Source organism: Sinocyclocheilus grahami, unplaced genomic scaffold, assembly GCF_001515645.1.
Source record: "Sinocyclocheilus grahami isolate Dianchi unplaced genomic scaffold, SAMN03320097.WGS_v1.1 scaffold1273.1, whole genome shotgun sequence".
NCBI lineage: Eukaryota > Metazoa > Chordata > Actinopteri > Cypriniformes > Cyprinidae > Sinocyclocheilus > Sinocyclocheilus grahami.
The window spans coordinates 376,172-391,694 of record NW_015506452.1 but is presented as its reverse complement, the minus strand read 5'-3'; the positions used below and the strand labels follow the sequence as shown (position 1 = coordinate 391,694).

Below are 15,523 nucleotides of genomic sequence, written 5' to 3'. Positions count from 1 at the left end.
TATATATATATATATATATATATATATATATATATATATACAGACATGGGAAATAAGATCAAAATCAACTGAAGGCACTTTGTACCAGATGTGAAACAATAGGATATGTAGACCCCTCCATTGATTTTAATGGGATAAATTTAGATTTAGTCTAATCCAGTAGACTGTGTAAGCACTATAGAAAGCATGTTTTGAGACAAATAGTAGGTTGTTACTTAAAACAGGGTGAATTTGACAGGTTTATTTTCAGATGCCTTATTTTTGAGCATGAGGGACAGACCTGGCAATCAACTGTGTAGAAAGTGTAGGGTGATTCTATTTTTGGAAGGTCTGTAATATGAATTAGCAGTTCAATTGTGATATTTCAGAAAGATTGGACATCCTGAGGAGATTACAGCACAAACGGCACCTGCGGCCCTGCTGACAGCTCACTCTGTAACAGGACTTTTCTAAGGAGCTCACAATGAACAAATAACATGAGAGTGTAAAGAGGAAGGAAAGAAAAATAGAGTGGGCTGACGTAAAGAAAAGCATAGGTTTGAAACTAAAAGCAAATAGAACCACAGAGATGTACTGCTTTTTCCCTTTCCAGAAACAAACCTCAAGCCTTGAAACCCCTGATTACCATATCTGCAAATGCTTCAGTATAACACAACTTTTGAATCCAGCTGTGCTGCAATGCATTTTAGAAACAGACAGTGCACACTGGCAGTGCATTTCCTGCTAATGCAGACCTCCATAATGGCCTACACGCTGTCTTTCAGAGAAACAGATCATTTTTAGAGCACCCGTGGTGATATTCCCAGCTTCTCTGATAAACAGTCTCTGTAGGACAAACAGCATAGCTCAGACTATTTCCTGCAATCCATCCCATTCCCTTGTGAGCGCTTAGCCCCTAACCCACACCGATGATCCATTACTGCTTTTTTTTGTCCTATCACCAATACCCCCAACACATCCTTCCATCAGGTCCACTCACTCTGCCCTTTCTCTGGCTGGGAACGAGATGGGCAGTCCACATATGAAAGGTTAATAAATGCCCTCTGAAGCCTAACTTGCTAGAGAATCACTAAAACGCAGGCTAAGCCCAAAGATCTGCCGAATAAGGATAAAGAAAAGGAAAATTAACCTTTTGTCCACTGCTGGCAATTCAATCCAAGGTTCCCCTTTAAGTATAAGATGAAAACTGTGGCTGAAGGAGCAATAACGACTCATTTATAGACAGAGAACAGAAGAGCCTTCATGCTTTTATCTGCACAGCACAGCATTACCGTTTTAATACTGAGGGATAAAAACATGGAGGTGAACTACCAGCCATTCTAAGAAAGGAAAAATGATGAAGACTTGTGAGATAGTGGGCTGAGTCTGAATTCCTGTACTGTCATTCAACCAGAGTTGGGGATGAATGATAGTTTGCCAATCAACTCATATTTAAAGTAATTAAACTACAGCCAAGCTATGAACCATTTAAACGAATCAATTGACTAAAATGTAAATGCTACAGGACAGTTTAGGAGGGTGTGTTTCAATAACAGTTATCTTGAGCTGAACACAAAAACATGTCATTTATGCCATGTTAATATAAAGGTGTAGGGATATGTGGAACACTCTGAATTTAAACTACTATTCAAAAGTTTGGGGTTGGTAAGAGCTTTTCATGTTTTTTAAAAGAAGACTCTTATGCTCATTAACGCTGCATGTATTTGATAAAAAATACAGCAAAATAAATTTTTTTTAAATCTAAATATATATTTAAAATGCAGTTTATTTTTATAATGGCAAAGCTGAATCTTTAGCAGCCATTACTCCAGTCTTCAGTGTCACATGATCCTTCAGAAATCAAATAATATGTTGATTTGATGCACAAGAAACAATTCTTATTATTATCGATGCTGAAAACAGTTGTGCTGCTTAATATATTTATGGAAAATGTGATTATTTTCTGTCATACAGGACTCTTTGGTGAACAGAAAGTTCAGTTTATTTGAAATTTATTTATTTTGTAACATTATGCATGCCTTTACTGCTACTATTGATTAAAATAATGCATCCTTGCTGAATAAAATAATAGTGAATAATTAATCTTACTGGACCCAAACTTTTGAATAGTAGTATAACATTTAATGCTTTCAATACAGTACAAGTTTAAACTAGTAAATCATGTAAATTATTTTAAAAAGACATACCAGAATAGTGGTAACAATATATGTGCGATTCTGAAGTCCATAAGTGTCATTACTGCCTGGCATGTAGGCCGCCGTGCTCACAAATTTCTCATCCTCATTCCAGTAACCCACCTGAGAAATGATCAAATCAGGGACAGGAACTTGAGCATCATCAGAAACCTTTCTGAGATATCCCACAGGAGACACTACATGTAATACAGTACTCATTTAGTTAGCCCAGAAGAAGTAGACTGGATTGCTGAAACAGTGACCATACTGGAGCTTATCAAGTGAATGTTTCGTTTAAACTATAAATGAAGAAAGAAGTGTGAAACAGTCTGTCATATCGAGAGGCTTCCTAATCCTTTTCCTGATAATTAAATACTTACTTTTTTCGGTCCCGTCGGCCTGAGCTCCATCACACTGACAGTATAGTTTGTCCTTCTTCCTTTCTCGTTAAACTGAATGTGCCCCGTTAGGCCTTCAATCCGAACCTGAGTAAAAACCACATAGAAGATGTCTTTATTTAGACAAAAAATAAATCTTTCTTTCTTTCTTTCCTTCCTTCCTTCCTTCCTCCTCCTCCTCCTCCTCCTTCGAGGGGTGTACATCTCTCACAGCGCCTCTTCTGTGTGTACAGTACTGAATGTCTCCCAGGCTGCATGATGGAGTTAATTGACCGAGTTGAACATCAATCTCCACAGCCTCTCAGCAGATGGACCAAATTGCCTCAGTCCAGCACACATCAGACTCTCAACAGACACAGCCACAGGCAACTGTTTGTGAGTCGACTTCTGCAAGAAGAATGCTACTCACTGACTTTACTACATTGTTTAAACTTTCTCAGACTCATAATTAAGTGAAAAGGAGAAACACATGATATGGCTGGTAGAAAATACCAATTTGTGTACAGCTTCTCAAACAGAGAGCATTTCTACAGATTTCCATTAAATCAGATTTGGTTTCTGCTAACAAATTTTGCTCTACCTCGCCTGCCAAATTCTATCCTCGGCACCTAAATCTTCATACGCCGCCCAAGGCAAAGAGACAAACATCTGCCTAAGGGTAACACAACAAAGCCAGGTGTTCTTTCCCTCACTTATGTCTTTGTAAATATAACTTGTCGTGTACAGTTATGACCAGCATAAATGTTTATTACCAACTGGGTTCGTTTATTATCTAAAGTGTCACATTTGATTGTGATGGCCTCTTTGGGGAATCAGTGTGAACTTAATGCGATGAAGTTATAATTGGCTTATTGGGGTTTCATTTTGTACACTCAGAATAGATTAGAGCCAGTGTCAGTCTTACAGATAGGAAAGTTTATGTTTGTGAACACTGTGTTCATTCAAAAATATGTCTGTGAGCAGACCCTACAGCGTGAGATACCTGCTGAAGTGCTCTCTGAATATCGATGCCTTGGCCCCAAGGTGCTGGTGGGTTGGCCAGACATTCTCCAGCATTTCCACGGCGAGATATATCTATCCTCTGCCTGCGGAGGTTCTGGAAGGCTGTGGACATGACTTTGACTCCATCATATGTGAGAGCTCCAGTATACTGCACAAAGAACGCAGAGAATGCAGAGACATATGAGAAGTGTACTGTATATGTATTTAAATAAATGTGATGTTGTATTCTTTAAATATGATATAAATGATGATTACATGTCATATTTCATAATATATAATATTCTATGTTAAAATTAGGGATGCTCCGATCCGCCTTTTTCGCCTCCGATACAGATTCCGATACCTAGGGTTCAGTATTGGCCGATACCGATACTGATCCAATACCAGTGAAGTTTTTCCCCCATTTAAATAAATGTAGAATTTATATATCTCTGTGTGTGGAACTGATAATCATTCTTTCACAATCTACTAGATACAGACTACTTCATTAAGTAGTCTTTTTCATAAAGAAAAATAAAATAAACTATAAATATGAAAAAATATAGGCCTATGTATATTTATAATCTATGACAAAAATGTATCATAAACTAGGTTAGTGGATAATTCGGCAGCAAAAGTTATTCTAGAAAAATCAGAACACAATAATTTTAGAAATCCAAACATTTAGTGAAAAAACAATATTTTGTGGGGAACAAATAAAAGTGTTGCACTAAATATGGTAAAATGTTACACATTGCTATTTCTATTATAAACTCCATTCATTAAAAACATTCACAACCCTCTACGGACACCTTGGCAATTGAATCGCCATTGGCTAGTACATTTTTTTTGTTTACTCGCCAGACTGAAATACTATACTTATAGCAGATAAAGTCATTTTTGCAAAATCATAGACATGTATTTACAAGTCAAGTATAATGGGAACACAGAATGATCTTGGAGAGAGCTTTACCGAACTGACTGCTGTAACCGAATGCGACCAGGGTTTAAAGGCTGAACGAATGACTGACAGCCACAGCGGAGAAACGTTTGTGTGAACTTTAATGTAAGGACTTAAATATTCATATGTAGCTCACATTGAGCTATCGTATGGCTTCAGAAGTAACACAGAATAATTCGCACAATCGGAGAAAAAAATAAATAAAAAAAATCGGCCCTCTCTGACCGATACCCGATCCGAGAAAAATTGCACTATCGGAGCCGATACCCGATATGAATATCGGATCGGCGCATCCCTAGTTAAAATGTGTTTAAATTGACTATTCAACTAAATTTGTATTAGAGAGAAGAATCAAAAGCCTTTTGTATTTTGTCATCAGATGCTGATGCTATGCAATTGTGCTTTCTGCAAATGTTCCAGTGATTCATTATACAACTTAATTACATGTTTTTTTTTCTGTCAAGGCATATTCAGTTCTTCACACTGTGGATGATTTAAATGTAGTCAGGTTTGCGGCTCACCTTCAGTCTGCGCTTGGGAATTTTGGCGTCTTTGTTGTCAAAGTCCATCCACTGCTGCACTATCCTACTGATGTTAGGGTCTGCATAGTTCACCAGTTGGAACCCTGTTACATTTGCCTCACCCTTCTTAAACTCGGTCAGGTCGATGTCCAGAAATCCCTACAGGAGCACAGAGAACATGTTAGCATGACATACTGTGATTTAAGTTACTTAAGTTCAAAAACACAAGTTCTCTATAGTGAAGAAAATAAGAAGAAATCCAAGAAATCTAATTCAGCCAAATGTCAATCATTAAAGAAAAGTCATTGACTAAACTGAAAAGGGAGACCAATTGGAAATAAAATTATATAAAATGACAAATCCCCTGCAATTGTTAAAAAAAATCCAATGTAAGACCTCGACAGAAAATGGAGGCTGAATTTACAGCAGAGGGAGTCATTTTCGCATTAATGCTCAGGTGCAGCGAGAGAGCAGGAGGCCGGGCCTGTTGAGTGCAGTCAAATGTAATACAGGTTTTAAAACTATAATAGAAAGAATGGTTGGGTCAATCACTTAATGAAAAAGGCTAATTCCTCTCATCTACTGAGGCTGAATATCCAAGAGAGCTTGGTTGTTATCCGATGTGGTGCCAGAAAATGCAGGAGCTGTGAATAGGAATTTGGTGTAAAAAAACAAAAACTGCTGCACTTACTGAGAGGTTGCCAGATATCTGTTTTTGATCCCACAGGCTCTTTTAAGTAATTCAAGGCCTTTTCCCACAATCCAATCAGCTGCCCCAAAAGCAGCCCACACACTCTCTGTACCTGAGACCATACAGAATTGATTCTAACCCGCTGAATTACTGGGAAGGTTTCACTTCATGATTTCTTCATGAAGCCGTTCATTTATTTGTATAAGCTTAATACAAATGTGTAAGTACTAAAGAGTTATTTGTGTTCGGCTCAACAACACAATATGTTGATGTGTGTTTGTGTGTGTGTGCTTGAGTTTTGAGTGTAATAGCCCTCGTCAGGCTATAAGTGTGTTGATCTTTGATCTTTTATCCCTTAACTCGCTTTGTCCCCCAGGAGCAGTAATGTGTCCCTGTGTTCCCTGGGAACATCTGCTCCATAGGGCAGTGAACAAGATTCACTGCGCTGCTAACATGACCTCACGCTTGTGTCTTACCTCAAATACCCTCTCACACATACTCAAACTCAGGGGAGTTTTTGTCCTTTTGTTGCTTGTCAGAAGCGCATGATTGTACAGAACACATGGCAGATCGTGTAACATCAGTGTTTTTTATGTCAGACTGTAGGATATAAATCTTGACACATTTGTCATATTTGACAGTGTCGACTGGGCAATCAATCATATCACGTTCTGACATCCTCACTGACAGGCAAAAATAAAATGGCACCGCAAACAAGTCCCATACGCCAATGTTGATCCATATTGGTTGCCCACTAATTGAAATAGAAAGAGGGCAGGGCTGTCAGCCTAAATACTTTGGTGCCAAAGACCTCAAAATATACTGTAATGATCCACCTAAAATAAAACATAAAATATAAAGGCAACTATGAGCTGCCATTCAAACGTCTGGAGTCAGTAAGCTTTTTACTATTATTTCAATTAACATTTTTTATTCAGCAAGGTCACATTAAATTGATCAAAAGTGTTATTAAAGACTTTCACAGTGTTAGAAATTTTTTTTATTAAAAATAAATTCTGTTCTTTTGAACTGTCTATTAATAAAAAAAATCATAAAAAATGTTTCCATGAAAATATTAAGAAGCACAACAGATTTCAACATTAATAATTATATGTTTCTTGAGCAGCAGACCAGCATATTAGAATGATTTCTGAAAGACCATGTGACACTGAAGACTGCTGCAGAAAATTCAGCTTTGCCATCAGGAATAAATTACATTCTAAAATATATTAAAATAGAAAACAGTTATTTTAAATAGTAATAATATTTCACAGAAATACTCCAGACCAATATAATAGTCTCCCTATTGTAACCAACCATTACACAGGGACAGCTCAAAGTCTCCCGTAACGTCAAATCAATTCTTGGAGGGAAGCACTATCACACAGCTGGCCTCAGGGCTAAAGCATCACACAACCTTGTTTCACAGCCTCATCACTCTCTACGGTGATAGTGAACGAGGCAATCAGAGATACGCAGGCTGTCTGCATCACTGCACATATTATGCGGGGCTGTTACTGAGTGCACGACTGGGACGCATGTCATCACAAGCTCTCAAATCTGAAACATGGCACGTTCTTCCCTCTGTCAAGATGACTGCAGTCTTTGGAGGCAATCAAGAGCTCATTTGCCAAACAAAAGAGTTTTTATACTAAATTAAAGGAGAAAACAAAGTCATGCAGTTTGCAGAAAGAAGCTTTCACTTGATTTCGAAAAACAAAACGCTCATGAAAACACTTCTGAATCTCTTAGCTGGAGTACAAGTAATAGTGATGTTTGCCTTAGCAACAGCAATTGAATTGGCATTTGAGTAGTTGGAGAGCACAGATAAGGTAACATAGTAAACAGTGCAGCATGTGACCTGTCTGTCTGGTTAAACACACCAGAGGACACTAGGGCCATGTCCACACGTACACGGGTATTTTTAAAAACTGAGTTTTTACTTCCGTTTTTAAAAAAATCTCCGTCCACATGAAAACGCAAACGCATGCTATGAATCACGGTCAAGAGCAAGCCAAACCAACAGGTGGCGATATAATCTCAACCGTAAAGCCATGTTGGCCAATCAGAAGCCTGAAAAAGTCTCCAGTAGGCGGAGATAACAGCTCAGGCGCCGACGTCACAAGCCAAAAACTCCGGTTTCGCTGTCTACACAACAACACTGCAACCGGAGTTTTTAAAAATCTTCACCCTGGCAGGCGTTTTCAAAAATGTTCGGTTTCAGTGAACTGATGCTGCGTTTGAGTGTGGACAAACAGACTAACCGCGTATATAAAAAGCTGCGGTTTTAAAAATAACCGCGTTTGTGTGGACAAGGAGTTTATAACCAAGCGAGAGATGGAGGAGAAATGGGGCCAGGAGTCAATTCAGATGTCTCTGATTACAACAGCGAGCTGTTTTTGAAGCACTGCCACAGCTCTCTCATGATTGGCCCTGTCGTTCTCATTTTTATTTTTTGGCCAGCAGCATGTCTTTTGGCATTCCCTCTCATGTCGACTATCTGCTCTCATAGCAACAGTGACATGGAACTGAGAATGTTTCCTGGTGATGATGTCCTTCAGTTGTATGTGGCTGATGGAATTGATCACAGGTTTTTGATGGATTTCGTCAGTATTTGCCAGGGTCCTCCCACTCTAGCACTACAGTCAGGGCTTTTGCCCATCTGATCCTACACAAACTCACTGTAAACCAAGTGAATGATTTAAGGAGTGCAAGATTTTGGGCAAATCATAACAGTCAATGTATATGTAGAATGCAAGATTTGAGGGGTGTGTCTCCTAAACATGCAGTATGATAACCTGGACAGCCTCTGTCTTGTGTTACATCATCAGGAGATTTCCCCAATACTGCAAAAAACAAAGTGGTTTTAAAGTGATTTCTGTGTGACCTGTGCTATATAAATCTCTACTCTATTGACAATAGACCTTTTTTGCACACTACACCGTAACAGTCTTTTTTTTTTTTTTTGGTGAATCATATTTTAGTGCTGTACACAAAAATATTTGTTTTTACATGCAGCCCACAGGGACTCAATAGAAAGACATTTTGTTCCATTATTTTGCAGTACACTTTAAAAAAAAATTGCATCACATTCAAAACAAACTGCAAACACATAATCACATACTCAGAAAAATTGGAAACATTGATACAGGGAACGTCATAACTTCATATATTATGAAAACAATTAAAAAAAAACAAACAAACAACAGGAACCATGAATAAATGTCTGGATTGCTGAAATGAAGATTGTGTTTAATTTTAAAATCATCAGTTCCCCATCTTAGTCTCTCCTCTGTGATGTACCTGTATCAGGTGTCCATATCTGAATGAATGGAGTTGTATTTTTCTGCACTGTGTCGCTGTGAATGTGGTGCGGTGAGTTGGTGATGTTACTATAGAAACTAGCCTTCACCCAAAAGGCTTGGGAAGCTTACACGGGCATCCACTCAGATACAAACCTCCATGTACATGCACACACACTTACACATGCAAACACAGTATAAATAGGACACTGGGAGTAATACAAATTTGGCCATTATGGAAATAGCAGGCAGTTCTTTCTTTATTGCTTTGCAAACTTTATCATTTATCATTTACAATTACATCTAACAAACTGGCCAGACCAGTTTAATTTAAAATCCTCAGCAGTGTGCCATCCAGGAGCACACCACAGCATATTAATGCTGTGATTATCATCATTTCAGTTTACATAAATTTAGCCCTCCATTCTCATATGCTGAGCGCACCTACAGACAAGGACTGCAGAAATCACTTGTAGTTTTTCATATTCACAAAGCAGTTCTCCAGGCAATGTTTATATAACATCTTGTCTGTTAGTCATAGTGAGCAGCTTCTTGTGATTGGTCAGTAATGAAAATATGCAAATCACCTGTAATATCAAGAGTTGCAGTGACATTTGAAAGCCTCATGCTGAGCATTAGTCATGAAATCTCTCATAGTGCTGAAATTAGTGGTGTGTTTTTAGCTTACCAGGTTTGCTAGGATGTAGTGGTAGCTCTTCACATTCTTCCCCAGCTCAATGATCTGAAATAGACCAACAAATGAAGGTGAAAAATTACAGCAGTTTGTATTAATTGAGGTATACACAGCATTAGAAAGCCTTGTTAATATAAATAAATCACATAAATCACACTGTAATGTAATATTTGCTGTATTATTACATATAATTCCAAATAAGTTTTTTTGTCTTTCACAGCAATCATCAATTAAATCAGTAGGTAGTTAACATGTGTCAATGTGGATTCGTTTTTAAAAATTACTTTTCTTCTTGACTATTGGTGAGAGTAAGGATAAGGGGCAAGGAAGACGTGTCGAGGGGGAACCCATTTATACAATGATTACTGAACCACGATCAAAAAAATAACAAAAAATCAATAAAACCAATAATACCAAAATAAAATTATTACAATATAATATAATGATTGTCGCAAAATGTAAACTTTATTATTGCCCAGCTCTAATCTGTCTAATGCGACTAAGGCATTAAGATATTCAGATATCCAAAACATTAACATCCTGATTTTTTGTAAAGCTGCACAATTGTGTATTGTGAAACATGCTATACAATTTGTTCCTATTATACAAAGTTTTTCGTATAAAAAATGGTGTCAATGCATGAATGCAAGTCATTTTAGATAAAAGCATCTACCAGGTGCATAAACAAGTAACATTTAAAAAATCATAACAACAATGGCACATTTTCTTTAAGCATACACCCACCAATCACTATAAAATGACTACATTCCTGGGGTTTCATCTTTACATTAGTTTAGGGTGTTTCAGAATCAAGATGTTTTCAAAGTTACAAAGAGGAGAGGAATGAAGATTTATGATGCAGGGTTTCTTTTGTGTGGCTATAGAGATAACAAAGCCTCTGCGGTCATGGAGAGTACAACAGTGATGCAAAACAATGAGTCATACGCTGACGGGGGAGGAACACATTAGCAATGCTCTCAGTTCTGTTTGGTACACTACACTGACCGGGGGTCACAGCTTTAACCTGAGTGGATGTACACGAGCGCGTAGTGTGCAGTGTCAGTGGGTACCAAAGACTTTGACACCATCAAACTGTTATGATGGCTTCAATTAAAGAAACTCCTCTGTATGTGCTAGGGATTGTCCAGGAGTTACCGAATGCTTAGAAACAACAATGAGCGACCATGAAGGCACACTTCTGTAACCAAAATGTATGTATGTAAGTATCTCTATCACACACTTCTCTGTAAATTGAAGACTGTAGTGAAAACTGACAGTGATAGCTTGTGGCCATGACAGACAGTAGCATTAGTTATTAATGGTGACCCCAGTAAGATTCCCCAGGGCAGGGAACACTACTAACAAGGACACTGCTTGATCTTCTTGTGTTTCAATGCAGGATCAACATTAAAGGCATAGTTCACCCAAAAAATAAAACGCACCTTCATGCAGTTCCACAGAAGAAATAAACAACATGTGGGTTAGTAAATGATGACAGAATTTTAATTTTTGGGTTCTATCCCTTTAATGCAGAACACAGGAATGACACTGAAGCCCTCAAAAACTTGAGATTCGTTTTGCGGCTTTTAGTCCATTTCTATAAAAGCATTGCGCCAATTTATATGAAAGTATGTTCCAAAAACTTGTAGCAGAAGCACATCCTGGAAAGTGGACCAAAAATAATGATGACTTCATCTCTTGCTTAGGGCGTATACTCATTATTTCAATAAAAAGCACTCTAGAAATGAAACTGTCCCCTCTTTGTAATACCACATGCCACCGATTGGATGAAGCAAATCATAGTCTTCCTGGGCTGTGATAAACTAATGGCTATTGGCTTTCCGTGTTATTTTAAGTGTACGTTTTTCATCTAATATTTATATTTAATTTTATTTCAGCTTTAATTCAATTAATAAAAAAAAAATAGTTAATAGTTTTAGTTAACAATAACAATGTTGGCTAGGGGTGGGCGATATGACGAAAATCTTATATCACGATATGACACATTTTATATCATGATAACGATATATATCATCATATTGTTATTTTTTTCTTTTAAAAAGGTTTTTATAATATTAAAATCTTTGATACCATAGAATTTTCATAATCCTTGTAACCAATCTCAATATCAAACTAATACAAGCCTAAAAAAACCTCAAGCTCACTGAAGATAAATAAACAGTCAGTGATGAAATAAGTATAAGAAACTAATTGCAAGCAATAGGACAAAAAACTGCAATAAATAAGAAACCCTACCTACATTGTGTAATTTAATTAGTCTTCAGTTAATTATATCTATCTATCTATCTATAGATAGATAGGTAGATAGATAGATAGATAGATAGAATTAACACGTGTATTATGTATAGATCCTATATACACACACACACACACACATATATATATATATGACCAAAATCTTATATCACGATATGATTAATTTTATATCACGATAACAATATTTATCACAATGTAGTTTTTTTTTCTTCTTTCTTTTAAAAAGGTTTTTATGATATTAAAATCTTTGATACCATAGAATTTTCATAATCCTTATCACCAATGTCAATGTCAAACTAATACAAGTCTAAAAAGAGAAAAAAAAAATCCTCAAGCTCACTGAAGATAAACAGTCAGTGATGAAATAAGGAAAATAAACTATAATTGCAAGCAATAGGACAAAAAACTACAATAAATAAGAAATGCTACATACATTGCGTAAATTTAACTAGTCTTCACTGTGTTCATTATATCTATCGATTGATAGATATAGTTAACACGTGTATTATGTGTAGATTCTATACATATATAATATATATATCATTATTATTTTTTAATTTCTTCTTATTAAAGTTACAAAAGTAATTTAGTCAAGAGCAGTGAGAGATTTTCTCTCACTGTTGTTTGATTAATATGAATGGCAGACAGGACGGATATTAGACATCTTCCCCTTTAAAACCAAAGTCTGGATCCAATATACTGTTACATATGCTTTTTCTTTTTCAGCTGTTTACTCTCTCTTAAGACCTAAATCACTGTGTTTATAATGATACTTGGAAAGACGGGGATTCTGACGCATATAAGTGTGTTTATGTAATCGTTCAAAGCGGCAAATAAATGCGCTCTCCTCTCGCACAGAAACAGAGACGGCGCACGCATATTGCTCTGTTGTTTGTGTTTCAACGGCTTAAAATCAGTTGTTTTAAAACTGCAGTGCTAAAAAACGCATGTCCATGCTACAGACGTAGGCTAGTCCCTCATTTAGGAACAAGCTCCTCGTTTTGTCCTGGCTAATCGTTCTCCACCTGATTCTGTCTCCCCTTCACACGGTGGTGGCGTGTAAAGATCGCAGTCACAGGGGCGGATCTACCGGGGTGGCAGGGGGTGGCAACTGCCACCCTAAGAAAAAGCTGTGCCACCCCACCTGCACCTGCAACCCCAGAATTATCACAGAATAAAATATAAATGTAAATGGCAAAAACACATCTTTTAATAAACTGTGCACGATGGTTGCACACGCAGGCAGCGTGCCAGTGTAGTCAGCTTCATTAACAAATTACTCTTAAGAACCGGAACTTTTTGAGTCAAAACCACAAAGCGTGGCCCAGTTCACTAACAAATTGTTTTTACATTTGTTCGTGAATCAGATAATTACTGCAACATGAAATAAATAAGTAAATGCCGATCACAGAAACTAATAGCAGAGTTAGGTAAGTATCTAGTTGTATTGCAGTTTTCTCGATTGTTAATATAACTGATTTTAGTTGGCACTTTTTTCCCAAACCATTAATTCTGTTTTCAAAACAAAGACACATTTCTCAAAAAGTTTAACAATGAGTAAGTTAAACATTAGGTAGCAAAACAGATGACACACCAATCAGAATCTCTGCATGCTAACAATGGAGAGAGGAGAGAGCTGAGCCAATCATCTACAGGGGTTTTATACTTACACATACAGTATAATTACAGTTCAGTACCAGTATATTAGATAATGGAAATTTCACTATTCTATATGTACAGTAAACTGTAGCACATGTTGTACACCTTCAAGCATGTGACTGTCAAATTTTATTTGTAACCATTTTTTATGTTTACAGCATTTTTGCAGAACCGAGAAATGACTGCCTGGAGATATAGCTAGTCTTGTGTCAGGAGACCAAGAAACTGCCGCAAGATTAGGTAAGTTTTTGGTGATCTACTTATAAACTATATTGTCACAGTGTGTGCTATCGTTTTTGAGGAAAAGAAAAGGCAGATTTTATTAGTTTTTACTGACGAGCATTACTGTAACCGTCAGTTAGCGTACTAGCTAGCCAGTGGCTTACAAGCTAGATTACAAGCATCGATCTAACTCTTTACTGCTAGTTATAACATGAAATAAACGTGAGTAAGCATCATAAAGTATGTTGAGCAATACAGTATAACTTAATGAAATGTATCATGTCTTATGTAATCTGTTTTTCAGCATTTAATGTTTGAACAAATGTCATGAAAACAAGTTATCATCAAAACCACTGTTTAAATGTTTATATTTCAGAAAATTATTTGGAGTAGAAACTTCATTTAAAATAGTTTTTAAATGTGCGTCAATACCCAGCACTAATTATAAACATTTTCTTGTCATATTCTATGTGCTCTTTTTTTGGGGACTTAAACTCATGCAGTGGAAGTTCTACTTGTTTATTGAGTGAAAATAGAGCTCAACTGCTGAAAAACTTATATGAAAATATGGAAGCTATGGAATATGAAAATTCTCCAATTCCATGTTTCCACATAGTATATGCTTATTCACATAGATGTGCTTAATGAAAAATCATACTTTGCAATTTTGTGAAACCCTGCACAGAATAAGTAGATATTCATTATATGTTATGCCTGAAGTAGAATTTTTTTTTTTAAGTCGTCTATCTTACTGTACACGTTTATCATAAAGCTGTTGCATTACAAGCATATCAGGTCATATAACTGGCCCATTTAAAATAGCAACAATCACACTGTTTACATAAAAAATGTACCAATTTTAAAGTATAGTCTGAAATGCAAAGTCGTGGTTCTGATCCTCTAAGGTTTGTACATGCCATGGAGAGTGACAGGAATCATGACATCAACCTCTGCACGTGCTATTTCTGTCAGGTCAGTGGCATTGAGTATGAGGAGGAACGCTGGCCTCTGGGTGACTCCTGGTTTCACTACAATACTCATAAGAACACCTGAGAAAACCAGAATAAAAACCATTATTTTGGGATAATAAAAAGATCCAAAATACATGTTCTGTTTAGTAACAGATGTGGAATACCATCATCTTCATCTTTAGCATCAGGGCTTTGCACAAACAGTGGTTCAGATGGATAGGCATCTGGCTCCTGCCATATCCATGTTTCTTTGCTTTTCACGTTCAACTTGCAAATCTAAAACCCCACAAATATGACACAAATCACACATGGAGCAAATGTTGAACATGAAAAATGTTCAGTATCACGTCACACACACCCGTTCTGGAATGAAGTGGTACTGATTTTACAAGACATGTTTTGTAAGTAATTTTGTCTGTTATATTCTGGTTATTTAGTGTAATGTAGACAATTCTTGAGACCTGGCAAGAAAAAAATCAGGACACAGAAACAATATTGAAACAATATTCTAAGATAGAAAGGAATAAAGAAAGAGAAAAAAAACTTCTAAGGAAAAAAGGAAAGGGAATGTATAATAAAAGAACAGAGTTGGAAAGAAGAGAAAAAAATACTTAAAGGGTTAGTTCACTCAAAAATGAAATTTCTGTCATTAATTACTCACCCTCATGTCGT

General features: G+C 36.7%; 1 protein-coding gene across 1 annotated transcript in view; it reads right to left on the bottom strand.

The window, feature by feature from the left end:
• The window catches only part of gria1a (glutamate receptor, ionotropic, AMPA 1a), an 83,195-nt gene that overhangs the window by 30,198 nt on the left and 37,474 nt on the right, over positions 1-15,523 (bottom strand). The window contains exons 5-9 of the mRNA XM_016254662.1: positions 9,717-9,770; positions 5,036-5,194; positions 3,555-3,722; positions 2,555-2,659; positions 2,187-2,297 (exon numbers count right to left, since the gene is read on the bottom strand). Of these exons, the coding sequence (XP_016110148.1) occupies positions 2,187-2,297; positions 2,555-2,659; positions 3,555-3,722; positions 5,036-5,194; positions 9,717-9,770 (597 nt within the window). The remainder of the gene's footprint in view (positions 1-2,186; positions 2,298-2,554; positions 2,660-3,554; positions 3,723-5,035; positions 5,195-9,716; positions 9,771-15,523) is intronic.